The sequence below is a fragment of the Notothenia coriiceps genome, unplaced genomic scaffold (assembly GCF_000735185.1).
Source record: "Notothenia coriiceps isolate Sejong01 unplaced genomic scaffold, NC01 NC01_scaffold00026422, whole genome shotgun sequence".
Classification (NCBI taxonomy): Eukaryota; Metazoa; Chordata; class Actinopteri; order Perciformes; family Nototheniidae; genus Notothenia; species Notothenia coriiceps.
Genome location: NW_011359123.1, coordinates 863105 through 876819, shown reverse-complemented (window position 1 = coordinate 876819; position 13715 = coordinate 863105). Strand labels below are relative to the sequence as shown.

Below are 13715 nucleotides of genomic sequence, written 5' to 3'. Positions count from 1 at the left end.
ACCAGCTGCCCGCTCAGATGGGCTCTCTGCTGGGCTCCCGTCTGGCTCTGCAGTACCTGGACTGTGTTCAGGATGAGTCTGCTCTGCTACGCCTCAACTTCTGGCTCGGCTACGCTCTCCACGAAGGTAAGGGGGAGCGGGGATGTGGGAGGGCGGGCTGGGGTTAGCGAGCAACTACCAGACTTGTTGGGACGTCTTCTCTCAGGAAGATTCGTCCAAAGCCAAGCTAACCTCGAGTTGAACCAAAACGCATTACCTAGATGACAAAAGGATTCTGTCAGAGGGTGGTTTAAAAGAGTTTAAACAGAGACTGGGGTGCTTTACGAAGTGAATGCACGTCAAGTATGTATTCCTCTGATGTTTATTTCAATCCCCTTGTCTTTTTCCATACTAAAAACTAGGGATGCTCCGATGGGCCGCCGATCGATATCGGCCGATATTCACTCTCTGCCGATCGATCAGTGCTCTATATAAAGGCCGATTGTGAGAGCCGATCACATGACGTAAAATACATGACACTTTTCTCTGTGCGCGGCAAAACAAGCCAAAATGGCTTCACCGGTCTGGCAGTATTTTAAGGTGTCCGAAAATGACAATAAAATAGCGGTATGCAACGTGTGTGAAGCAGAAATCCTGCAGCTCCACCCGCTGTGACGGAGCGGTGAGCGGAGCAAAACACACACTAAGAGTTAGACCTAACACGCATTGCTATTTTATCTACCTCTTGAACTAGCTAAACTAGTTATAAATATATTAATTCTTCACTGTCGGGTCACTCATTACTGGATCAGTGAGCTGTGTGAGTTACTGACAGGCTGTCAGGAGAGAGAGAGAGGAAAAGAGAGAGAGGCTCCCGTCATTTCTCCTGTGTTATTATCCAAAGTTAATGTAAACTTGAATAATGTACTTCATTTGAATGTAATAATTATGTTGGTTGTTGTTTGTGGAAGCGCCAGTGAATGAGCCCCATTAACTGAGCCCAATTAACTTGGGTTTTAAACATCACTTTAAATGTAAGATCCCCATAGGCCCCGCCCACTCGATCGGATCGGCCGATACTGATTCCGGTGATCGGCTCCAAAATTGGCGATCGAGCATCCCTACTAAAAACACTTTATCTTGCTGTCTTTGTTTAGAATTTTTGTTCTGTGGCGATGGAGCCTCCCAGAATTCAGAAGAATCTATGCAGTTTTTGGACAAGTTGCTGTTCACAGAACACTTTCTCCAGGTGAGTCTCACATTTTAGGGCCTGATAGTTACCCCACACCTGTCATTCAATATTCATTATCCTGCACCCTCATGAAGCTGACGCTGCACTGTAAAACATCAAGCAATGATTTCACAATGTTTCACCGTCACATTTCCACCAGGAGGGGTTTTCCAGTTCCGAGGCTTTTCTCTACAAATTTCTCAATGTTTGGGATGGTTCCCTCCTCCGCCCACAGATCCTCGGCCTACTAAGCAACATTCCGGTTGTTCCAAGTTCTCGTGAGTTTTCCATGTGATCTTCTTCACATTATTGCCTGGTTTCCACACTGTTTTGTTGTCCCTAATTATGTTTAGAATACAGAGTCCATGAACTAGTGTTCAATGCAAGGAAGTTGGATAATGGAAACCTTAGTGCAGTGCAGCATACTTACCTAGCTATGTGAAAATGAAGTGTTGGTGAACTATTCTGTGTCTAATGTCAAAACACAATCCTGCATTGCCCTCCACTTGAATAAAAGATTCTACGTTGGCAAGGCCATGATATTTGTGCCATTTCTTAGGAATTGCATTGAGTTATAGCAGCTGGTACAACTGTAACCTTGTATCTCCCTGTTTCAGAAATGGGACGGCTTCTGTTCGAGCCCCTCAAGCAGCTCTTCTTCACATCATCCGTGTTTTTCAAGGTGGGTTTTCCTCCCTGAGGCACAACAAGTGTATACTCCTGCTACTGTGCTAGAAATATCTAAGCCTGTAAATCAAATGGAAAAGACACTGTTTGTCTTGTATTTTTCATGATGGGTCCTTTATTAGCCTGTGGTAAAACAACTGTAAGCTTAATGCTGTTCCTCTCCATGTGTGTGCAGTGTGGACTGATCGAGTGTTTGAACAACATGCTGTTGAAGTGGCTGATCTGGCACTCGGTGTACGCTCTGGAAGACGACTTGGACATCAGCCTCAACAGCCACACCTCCATGTGAGTCTCATATCTACTTCCCGCTTCTTATTTATGCCCCGAGCATAAACAAGTAATAGACATAAAACACTTTGTGTATTTACTTCAGAGCATTAGGGTTATAGCTTGTTTAGCCTCTACTGGAGAGCCAAGAAATGCATTATCACACCTAATCCGTCCTCACAGATGCTATACAACTATTGAGGTTAGTTTTATTTACTGTGGTTTAGTGTAATAAAAGCAAAACACTCCTTTTTGTAGGTGTTCAGGTTTATGTACCCATTTTTGTCTAGACAAGCATTATGTCACATTTTCTACTCTACCAGATAAAATCACGACTGAAACTATGGCTGTGCGATCATGGCAAAAATCATAATATCGATTATTTTGGTCAATAATTGATATCACGATTATTAAAAACGATTATCCATTTATTGAAAAAGAAATGTGAACAGTATGTTTTTAACAGTTGATTACCCTGAACTTTAAGTATAATTCAACTAAAAAAACAATAAAAAGAAACAATTAAAAAAATAATCGTTTTATTTAGATTACGTTGTTTTCATAATCGTTGCAAGCCAAAATCGTAATCGAGATTAAAATACGATTAATTGCACAGCCCTTCTGCCATTTCCAAACTCACCTCTGGTATTTTGCCAGAGTACGACTCACTGATTAGAGGTAGGAATAATTAATGGTGTATATCCGAACACTTTCCCAACATCACTCTTGATTCAGTGTGTCCTTTGTATTGTAATACTTGATTTGGGAGCTTTCTCCTGTTCTCACAGAGAACTGAGTCACTGATTAAATGTAAGTGTAGAGTTCCAAGGGTAAATCAGCTGACTGCCAGCACAGCTTTCACTTCATTCTGCTCAAATTGCATGTCTGACTCTCTGCTCTGCCCTCTGTCACAGCAACATGACTCTGTCGGGGTTCAAGGATTCAGTGATGGAGCTCGTTGACTTTGTGGGTCGGCTTGCCTCTATTGGCCTGCAGCTAGAAGGATGCCACTCTCTCCTCCTCAGCTTCATCCTCGACTTCTATACCATGGTACATGAACAGATGCTGATGCTTTTACCTGCGGTGTGCCTTTTTTAAAGCCACAATGCAACCGGTGTTTGTGCTTAAGTGGTACCATTTTAAAACTAGGATGTTTGAGTTTCACTGTCCAGAAAGATGTATATGCAGAGTTTGACACGAGATGCCCGTTTTCACGTGAACCTGTTTAAGGGGCAGAGATGTTGCAGGGGAATAAACTGTAGTTCCTGCTTTATGTGCAACACCAACATAGCAATCATTTGGAAAAAGGATGCCAAGAGTGTGTTTTTAAACTATATTTCTCTCCTCCCCCAGGTGTGTGACACGTTTCTGAAGTATGGGCTCCCCCTTGTGATGATGCCCCCACCTGGAGTTTTTTACCCAGCGCTGTTTGCTACTGACCCCGTTAGCGTGGACAGACTGGCCTTCATCATGTACAGGTGGAGACTCTTTCACACACAGTTCCCGGTTCATTACTACGATAACTTCTTACGCACCTCCTAATAATTCTCCCTATTCAGACATTCACCACATACAGGAAAATGTTTTGTTACACATGCTATAAAAAGGTTAGAATAGATTGTGCAGCATATGGTGGCCAACTGCCATAAAATCCAAATCGTTTTTGTTTCGTGAATAACGAAATTGAAACCCGAATAGTACTCCAACGAACGGATATTCTGATTTTTGAATATTCGGGTACAGCCCTACTGTCAAACGGTCATAACCCCTTCAAAGCCTGTTCCTTTAATCTCACAGATGTATCAGTGTTATCCCTGAAGTGTTATTTGGCCTTGAGATTGGAAATTGGTTGTACAGATTCCCTAAACATCAATTCCCTCTCCCATTCAACCATGACCCCTCGCAGCAAATGTTCCTGAACATTTCAGGGATTGACTCCATATGCTAAAGAGACTTCCGCTACAACTTGCCCCGAAGCATACACTAGCAACCCCCTTAATATAGTATGGCATATGTTGATGCATGTTTTATGACGGAAAAGACCTGGAATCAAATGGATAAATTGTACGTATATCTTCATGCATGATTTATGATAACGAGAGTCTAAGAAGCAATGCACTTACGCCCTCTTCTCCCTTTTTATGTAGAACTCAAGCACCATTTGTAACTTCAGGCTTTAATAACACAAATCCTTACAGTGTCGGTTAATTGACTACACTCCAGGGCGGCTTCAGTAATTCTGTCAAAGCTGAGCGAAAAAATGCCATGGCAAAGTACAATTGGAGTATAATTGTATTTTCTATATTTTGACAGCCTATTGAGAACAAACTGTGTTGCATTAATATTCACAGAGGTCACTGGTTTTTCATGATTCTGTTTTTTTTGTTCAGGTACAAGGTGAACTTGACATCAGCCAAGAGTCAAGAAAATCTCACAGAGGTAAGAAAAACCTCCTATCTTCTTGCAATGTATGTCTGAAAATGAAACATGATGTGGTTTGTGGTACAGCAAGTTTTGGTCCATTGGACAATTTAGTCCTGAAGAAAAGCAGCACTTTGGTTGTATGGAAATATTTCGGGTTTAGGACGACAGATGTGCGGCAAAAGCAGGTGTTGAGCACGAACTGTCGTGGAAAAGTCGCTACATCCCGAGAAAACACCACAAACCTGTATCAGCTCTATGACGAGTGTACGGTCAGAAACGATGTGTTAAGTGAAAGTCCCGTAGCCCAGTCTAACGTTAGTCGTTTGCGGCTTTTACGCCGTATGAAAAGGTTTCACGAAGGCACCGTGAGATAACCAATTCCATAACGCACTACCTGTTTTAATGCATGTAAAGGTATTTTTATGTGTTTCTGTTGCACTTTGTCCTGGTCCACACTAGGACTGCACGATTTTGGGAAAAAATGTAATTGCGATTTTTCTGACAGATTTTGCGATTCGATTTGCGATATTTGTTTTTAAGCGACCCAACGGCAGTTTATTGTAAAATGCGGCCATATCTCCGGCTAGGAAGGTCGTATCAACGTGCTCCCGTCTCTAGCACCCCCGCAGCCCGAGCTACAAGTGAAAGAACTAAACTTACATGAAACTTTCCCGTTGGGTTGCTTTAAAGTCAAGCTTCAGTTTAAGATTCACCCTGTAATAGATGTAGAACATGTGATGGAGCATTACTAACCTGACTCAGACGGTTTGTTTCACCAAACCATCTAGGAACGCTCCATTGGAAGCCATTTGGAAAGGGCAGGCACTTTCAAAAATACTTGGCAGGTGATTGGATCAATCTGTCTATCACCTTCTTATCATGGGCCACTTCTGATTGGTTAACAATGGCTGGTACATGTGGAGCACAGCACTTCTGATTGGTGTGGATGACTGACAAGCAAGAAGAGAAAAAAAAAGAATTGAAAAAAAAAATGNGCACTAAAGCGAAAAGAGTGCTACGGCACTTCGGCACCCATAAATCACGGTAGTAGATTATGTTATTTACTTTATCGGATCTGCTCAAATAGGATATCATATGAAAAGCTGGTGAGATTCCAACAGATTCCAATGTTATAGTATCATCACTGTGCGACCGAGACTCGCGGCAGCAAAAGCCAGCAAAGACAACCACCAATTCACTTTATGGAGCAAAACGGCTAATACGTCTTTTAACCTTTTGCTGTTTTCTGATCAAAAGTTGTGTTCAATGGCATTAATTAAAACGATAAAAAAACGCTGCTGAAGGTTAAATCAATGTCTCTGTCTCACTTTGCAATGATTACTGATAATCCATCATCATATGTACAGTGGGGAAAAAAAGTATTTAGTCAGCCACCAATTGTGCAAGTTTCTCCACTTAAAAAGATGAGAGAGGCCTGTAATTTTCACCTAGGTGATACCTCAACTATGGAGAGACAAAATGAGAGAAAAAAAAATCCAGAAAACCCACATCGTCTGATTTTAAAGAATTTATTTGCAAAATATGGTGGGAAAATAAGTATTTGGTCAATAACAAAAGTTATCTCAATTACTTTGTTATATACCCTTGTTGGCAATGACAGAGGTCAAACGTTTTCTCTGTAAGTCTTCACAAGGTTTTCACACACTGTGCTGGCATTTTGGCCCATTCCTCCAGCATGTACTAACTTAAGCAGGGGGGACACGTCTGGCACGGCAGGATTGGTCCCTGGCGCGTAGTGTGTTACTGATGGTTAGCCTTTGGTTACTTTGGTCCAGCTCTCTGCAGGTCATTGACTAGGTCCCCCCGTGTTGGTTCTGTGATTTTTGCTCACCGTTCTTGTGCATCATTTTGACCCACGGGGTGAGATCTTGCGTGGAGCCCCAGATCGAGGGAGATTATCAGTGGTGTTGTATGTCTTCCATTTTCTAATAATTGCTCCCACAGTTGATTTCTTCACACCAAGCTGCTTACCTATTGCAGATTCAGTCTTCCCAGCCTGGTGCAGGTCTACAATTTTGTTTCTGGTGTCCTTTGACAGCTCTTTGGTCTTGGCCATAGTGGAGTTTGGAGTATGACTGTTTGAGATTGTGGACAGGTGTCTTTTATACTGATAACGAGTTCAAACAGGTGACATTAATACAGTTAACAAGTGGAGGACAGAGGAGGCTCATAAAGAAGAAGTTACAGGTCTGTGAGAGCCAGAAATCTTGTTTGTTTGTAGGGGACCAAATACTTATTTTCCACCATAATTTGCAAATAAATTCTTTAAAAATCAGACAATGTGATTTTCTGGATTTTTTTCTTCTCATTTTGTCTCTCTTAGTTGAGGTATACCTAGCATGAAAATTACAGGCCTCTCTCATATTTTTAAGTGGGAGAACTTGCAAAATTGGTGGCTGACTAAATACTTTTTTGCCCCACTGTATGTCAATAAACTGAGTTTTCATATAGAGTGTATGAGAGCTGTAACCCAGCTTCCTGTTTTGGTTGTGCTGGCTGCGCATCACTCTCATTCACCAATGGTAATGTTTAGATGGATTTAGGATCTTCCCCTCGATTCTATTGGCTCTAACGGTTAAAAATAGGTGTCAATCACCAAAATCGGCCATGGGTTCCAGAGATATGGCAAATACACCCAAATTCTTTTTTCTAAATCTCTCTAAAAAGGTCCAATGTCACTTGTTTTGCATCAATCTTGATACAGGGTACTTATTATATGTTGTAGTTTGGATTCCTAAAGCTTTTAGTCTGCTATCCCATCATTCAAGGGTGGTTTTCACTATAAGTAATGTTTTTATAATTTTTTACTATGTTCAATATGAATTTACTTTAACATAAAAACATCTATATTGATTCTGACTCTTCTACACCCAACTCACAGGTTTATCATTGCTTTGAGAAAAAATATTATGAATTTACCCCTTTTTAGAAGTGAAGATATAGTCATTTGTTCTGGGAATGTCATTTTCGAGCCTGAAATCTGAAAAACAGGCTCAGGGCTTAACAGGTTAACAGAGGTTGCTTTGATCATAGAAAGCATCAGATGTCTCGGTTGTGACTGTGTCTTTTTCTGTTTCAGCATTCCAAGCCATGGAGCTGGTACCTGGAGTATTTGTTCAGCCAGGGTTATGACGGCCTTAAACTCTTTGTTCAGAGCAACATCAGGGCAGGGCAGGGCAACGGGCAGGGCAATGGCCAGGGCCAGGGCAACGGCCAGCACAACGGCCAGGGCAACGGCCAGGGCAACGGCCAGGGCAACGGCCAGCACAACGGCCAGGACAACGGCAACGGGCAGGGCAACGGGCAGGGCGACGGGCAGGGCAACGGGCAGGGCGACGGCGACGGCCTGTCCACATAGCAGAGGAAGATACTCAACTCAAAGGAGAGGAAGAACAACCACTCGCAACTTACCCATATTTTTTAAAAGACTTGTAAATATAATCTTCTCTTCAAACAAGCTACTTCTGGCAAAGTGTTTATGTACATATATGTATCTGTGTTTGTTTTGTATTTTTACTGACAATGCTGTCCAGTTGGTAATAATAGACTACAAAGCCCTGGCGGCCATTAGCCAGATGATGTGTCAGTACTAGGTTTGAAGTCAGTGTATACACATTAAACATGGAAGATGGTATGTTTGTTGCAAATAATATAACCTGAAAGGTTGGATCATTGGTAATATTCATATCCATAAATATCCACACTTTATGAAACTAGACAACTGGTGCATCTACATGAAGACAAGATGCTAAAGAGTAACACGACTTTAAATTATTATTTTTCCATTTTCTTTCTTCGTGTTACAAACAGTCATTCTTTGTTCAATGTCGGCACTGATCTTTAACCAGCAAAGGATTATTGTTTTAGCTTGTTTTTTTATATTTTATTCTTGTACAGCTTGTCGTGTGCTAAACCTGACTCTTGCACCTTGTTGAAAATAAACAAGTGTAATACTTTTACTTTAGAAGCTAATAAAATCTGTTGTCTCTTAACATTAATATTGCAGCATTTCACAGTTTACAAATGTCTTGGTCTTGTGTCCTCATGTAAAACCTAAATTGTTGCTCTTTTGAAAGGCATCAGTTGCTTGAGTGTGTGTAACATAGGTAAGTATTCTTATGTATTCTTCGGTCAGACGCGCTGCCACCTGGAAACAGCATTTTGTTTTAATTAAGAAACCCACCTGGATGGTTAAAGGTTCCTCGGCTACTTGCGATAACTCTGATTTGAAATCAGTTTGCCAGGTACACAAAGTGATTTGCAATGTGGCAAAAATAAAAAACAAAAGTCACTAAAGGTCTGCAACCAATCAATACCTCCGTTAATCCACTATCTATTAGTTTTTTGATTAATTAATTGATGTGTTTATGTTATGTAAGAAAGTGACATTTAATATATTTTTTAAAGAGCCCATAGTTACATCTTTAAATGTTGGTTTCATTCAAGCAACCCACCTTCAAGCTATTTCAGATGATTCCATTCCAATCTCAAAAAGGGTAAGTTAAATTATGTCCTTTTTTATAATCTTACAGAAATCCTCCACACTAGAAAGGGTTAATATTTCTTACGTCTGTATGCTTCATACCACAGTAAGAACATGCCCAAAGAATACACTCTAGGTTAATTTATCCTTATAGGCTTGAAGTTTCCAGAGGTGTCAAAAAAAATGTGTTTCAAAATGTGCTCTCAACCCTGAGCTGAATCTCATCCCCACATTTTTTTTTTGATGCCCTCCCTCCCCTGAGCAGTGACTTCAGAGCCTCCCTCCTGCAGCGCTCATAACGCACCGGAGCCTCGGAAGTTTTCCGGATAGTATTTCATCCCGACCCTTTCTTTGTGGGGTGAAGATTATGTATTGAGATTCAAATGATCCCCTCTGATGGTGGCTGGTGTGAGTAAGCAGCTTGCTGATGTCAGACAGCCGCCGGTACCGCGCTGCTGCCGCTGCTCTCCTCACTTTCTCCAGTGCCTGCATCCACGGGAGTAGCTTATTTCAGCCTCTGCTCCAGCACATCCAACTGAGCTGAGCCAGTCCGACCCGAGCCAAATCCTCGCCCCGGGGAGAGAAAGGTAACATTGTTCATTTATGTGAGTGTTTTACTGCATGAAATATGTTTAGATAGGAGCCGGTTACTCTCACCATCAGTGAATGGAGTGTAACAATGTGCTTCTTTAACCGCCTTTGGCTCACTCCTGTGCATGTTGAGGCACACATTGGCTGTAGTTCGTATACTGTGTGCATCGTCCCGGTCACAGTTTGGTAGCAGCATCCGTGTGATGGATGGTGTTTGCCGGATGAGCTTCAGAATAACTACAGCCTGTGTGACACACTGTTTGTCTATCCACTAAGTGCGGACCAAATGAAGTACGAGTACCGACACTGATTTTATCTAAGTGTGCGCCCCTGTGCGCTTGTTTTATGGAGCCAAGATGAGGGGAGAAAAGCCTGCCCGATCATTCTCTGTAAGTTTCCCCCACAAAGTCAACATTTTTGGAGAAAAAGCGAACATTTTAGGTATTTTGTGCCACATTAGTTCGTGTGGGTGGAGACTGACGTGTGATGGCAGACTGAGGTGTTGAGCCGGATTTGAACTCTGGATGTCGCGAGTAATTATGGTTACAATTACACGGTGTGCGTCTTAAGCCCCGAGACTGTTTTTACGAAAGCCCCGGGACGAAGCAACACAGTGTGGGATAATTTGGGGATGTTATTGTAGGGCGGAGTAATCCTTTTTATCTGGATGTGACAGAAATAGTAGCATATATTTGAAATGTAAATGATAAAGTATAAAAAAGACATGATGTGAGCACTCTTAATGTGATTGACAGGTGTTAACACCTATTAAAGTTTGTGTATGTGTTTGTAAACTTGGCTGCCTATATTCAAAGCAATTGTGCTCATATTTTTTATCATACTACAAATATGTAGATGTCCCTCATGTTGACATTGGATACAAATATATTCTTAAATTATACTTGTGACTTGTACATTTGTCCGACGTTGACTTTATGTTCATTTTGAAGAATCACTCAATCACATGCACAGAAATGCCCTTCATAAAAAAGGTAATAATCTTGGGATTGGACATCAAAAGCATTTCTCTGTCTCCAGCACTAGTTTTGTATTTCTTTCATCTTTGATCATAAAAGCTTCGTAAATCTTGGTGTTCATGGCTCATTTCAGAATGGATTTGAAGATCTCCGGAAGCTTTAAATGGTTTATTTTGTTTGTGTTTTAAAGGTGACGAAGGTGAAATATCTTTCCTTTCCAAATGGGCATGGAGCGACATCCTGCCTCACATAGATTTTCCTCTGAAACGAATTCCGTGTTGTCATTGGGCAGGACGTTTCACTGTTATCATCCGGCATTTATTTAAAATAGCTCCAAGTCATTTTCATGGACTGTTATCCTGCAGTACCTACGCTAAAAGATAATTTCCCTCAGAATCCAAAAGCCTAGCACAGTATATCCACTTTTTCTTCAGGCATTCAATTTGATGTGATGATAGGATTGCATGTCTTTCAATCTCAAAGACCGCTGCAAAACATCTGAAAATGTAAAGAAAATAGGCATATTTTCCAAACATATGGGTTTAATAATGGCTAATATCATGTGTTGCTCTTTGTGACTAGTTTTGTTCGAAGGACGCTGTGTTTCTTGGGGCTTCACACTGTAGTGAGCTATAATTGTGAAAGAGGCTAAAAGGATTACAAGGATGTTCTATTGTCACTGCCTCTCAACATCTACATGCCTCCTGGTCATGTTTTATGTTATACATTTTCCACAATCTCCCTCCAGCTATGATTTGGAGAATACAGATTAAATCTCAAAACATCATCCAATTTCAATGTCCTTTTATTTATCCTTAAGAGGACAGTGTCACTGTCTCTCGTATCAGATAATGGAAAGGCTGTTTAACCTTATCATCTTATGTAGCTTACAGAGGAACTAAAATGACCTCTTTATTCACAACAACTGTGTTTTACATGTTTGATTTGAATTTCTTTTTTTTGTTTGTGTCATTTAACTAATTTAACTATTTATTAGTATTTTTATTTTTATTTCATTAAAGAGTAATGTTACACCATTTTTTTAATCGTTAGGCTGGTTTGGTCAAGTTTGCATTTGTGCAGATAATGGGCATTTGACCCATCCTCAACTTCAGCTTTCTTATTCAGCTATTTATACTGAAGTAACTAGTTAGACTTTTTATACTTTAGCTCTTTAATTTAACATGACCTTTTCAACGGTTTATTACGAACATAGCTAACATTTAAACCATTTATCCAATAATTTCAGCACTGTAGATAGCCACTCTTGCTGACAATTTGAAGGGTTTATCCATGGCTTTTAGATAACTTGAGACTTCTCTACTTCCTTTGCTAAGCTCCAGTACTTCTAGTAACTCTGGTATCCCTTTGGAATACAAGTATGCACAGTGTAGTGGCTATTTGTCAACAACAATAAAACTTCAAAAGGCCACTGAGGCACCAGGTATAGTGGATCTTACGCAGATCATGAGTTGGTAATGAGTCCATTGTCCAGACAAGGCATCAACGTTTTTGTGGTATTTATTAGCTTCACCTTGGCAAGAACAATAAAGCAAAAGGTGTTGAAATGTTTGCTGAACTCAGCCCTGATACTGGTAAAAAACCATAGACCTTCCCGGTGCCCTATCGGCTGCAGCTGTGCCCTGATTGACTTAAATAAACCCAGCGATTAATTAAGGACATTTGTCACATTGCCAACAGGGAAGGACTCAGTGCTGTACATTTGAGTAATGACGAAAGAGACACCATCGTCTTGTATCTACTGTTGTCTTACTAATAAGTACTAGTGCGCACGAAAGTCCTTTATTGTCGTAGGGCTGGATGCGGTCAGTGCAAGCACACCAACATTGTATTTCTTTTGAGAAGCAGTCGCTCTGATCGCACATTACCGTACGTCGATCCAACCATCCCAACATTCAAGAGATGTCGCAGAACTAATCCTCAGATACTTCTGGGCCCCGTCTGACATTGTCCCCCTAACTGTAAAACAGTCTAGTTGACAGAGGACTAATGTTTTTTTTTACCGCCACCTTGTTCTACTTTTTGCTCCGGCTCTGTAGGAATTGTGTCTAACCGAAGGGCGTCGGTGATGTACGTATTTTATCTACGCGATTAAGGTTTATGTACAAATCCTAAGAGTCTCTCCTCTACTTTTGTTTGGTACTCTTTTGCGAGGACCGGAACTTTGCAAAACTCATAATCCCTAGTTGGGAAGTGGTGATCGTTTTTGATACATCTGGATTCGGGTCTTTTGTTACGGTCTACAATGTAATTTTACAGATCTAACGGAAAAAAATAACCACCGAATAGAATAAAAAAAAAAAAAAAAAAAAGAAAAAAAAAAAATACGGGTTACTGAGGGTGACCCCCAAACGTTTGTCCCCATTTCTGTAGGTCTATAACATCTAGTCCCATTGTCACCAAATGCGGGGGCCAACACCAGGAAAATATGCTCACGACCCGAGCTATGTAGGTGCCCCGTGAGAAACCAGCTGGACCTCGGCGAAAGGCTAGAATAAATAAATCTCGGATATATGAAAAATCGACCTAACTACCTAAGTCAGTACCAGAACAAAATAGTCTCTGCTTCAACTTTTGCACTCACCGTCCGAGTCATTGCAGACGGTTGACACAGTGCTCCTTTATGACTTAAAATTGGAGATAGCCAAGATAACAAAGTTATTGAACCAAGACAAGATCTTATTTCTCTCGTAGACTCCAACAAATTGAAGGCACAATGTAACTTTGTTATTTCATTAAATTACCCATTAGACTAAACTTTACTACCGTTACCACCGTTCTCTGTTCAGCGTGGGCTACGCCAACATACTTACAGTAGTTTGATAATGAAAAAAAAACTATCATCTCCTGGGGATTCTCCTCTGTATACCTGTATGACACACACCCTTCGCTTAAAAGTCATAAAAAGTGTAAATCAAATTACATAAATAACAATAAAAACCACAAAACATCTAATGTAATTAATCGAGTATAAATAAATCAATTCAACACAAGGTCGATTTTACAAAATAAAACTTTCCACTACGCGAGTTAA

At 40.8% G+C, this 13715-nt stretch overlaps 2 protein-coding genes across 2 annotated transcripts in view; both read left to right on the top strand.

Annotated features, from left to right (window-relative positions):
- Window positions 1–8879, top strand: part of cenpi (centromere protein I) — a 16016-nt gene extending 7137 nt beyond the window's left edge. Inside the window, exons 9-17 of the mRNA XM_010784586.1 lie at window positions 6–126; window positions 1137–1228; window positions 1371–1488; window positions 1828–1892; window positions 2073–2182; window positions 3079–3214; window positions 3518–3642; window positions 4555–4603; window positions 7671–8879. Coding sequence (XP_010782888.1) covers window positions 6–126; window positions 1137–1228; window positions 1371–1488; window positions 1828–1892; window positions 2073–2182; window positions 3079–3214; window positions 3518–3642; window positions 4555–4603; window positions 7671–7967 — 1113 coding nt within the window. The 3' untranslated portion in view covers window positions 7968–8879. The remainder of the gene's footprint in view (window positions 1–5; window positions 127–1136; window positions 1229–1370; window positions 1489–1827; window positions 1893–2072; window positions 2183–3078; window positions 3215–3517; window positions 3643–4554; window positions 4604–7670) is intronic.
- A 612-nt stretch (window positions 8880–9491) lies between these two features.
- drp2 (dystrophin related protein 2) overlaps window positions 9492–13715 on the top strand; it is a 132294-nt gene continuing 128070 nt past the window's right edge. Inside the window, exon 1 of the mRNA XM_010784573.1 lies at window positions 9492–9679. The gene's annotated coding sequence lies outside the window, so the exon portion shown is untranslated. The remainder of the gene's footprint in view (window positions 9680–13715) is intronic.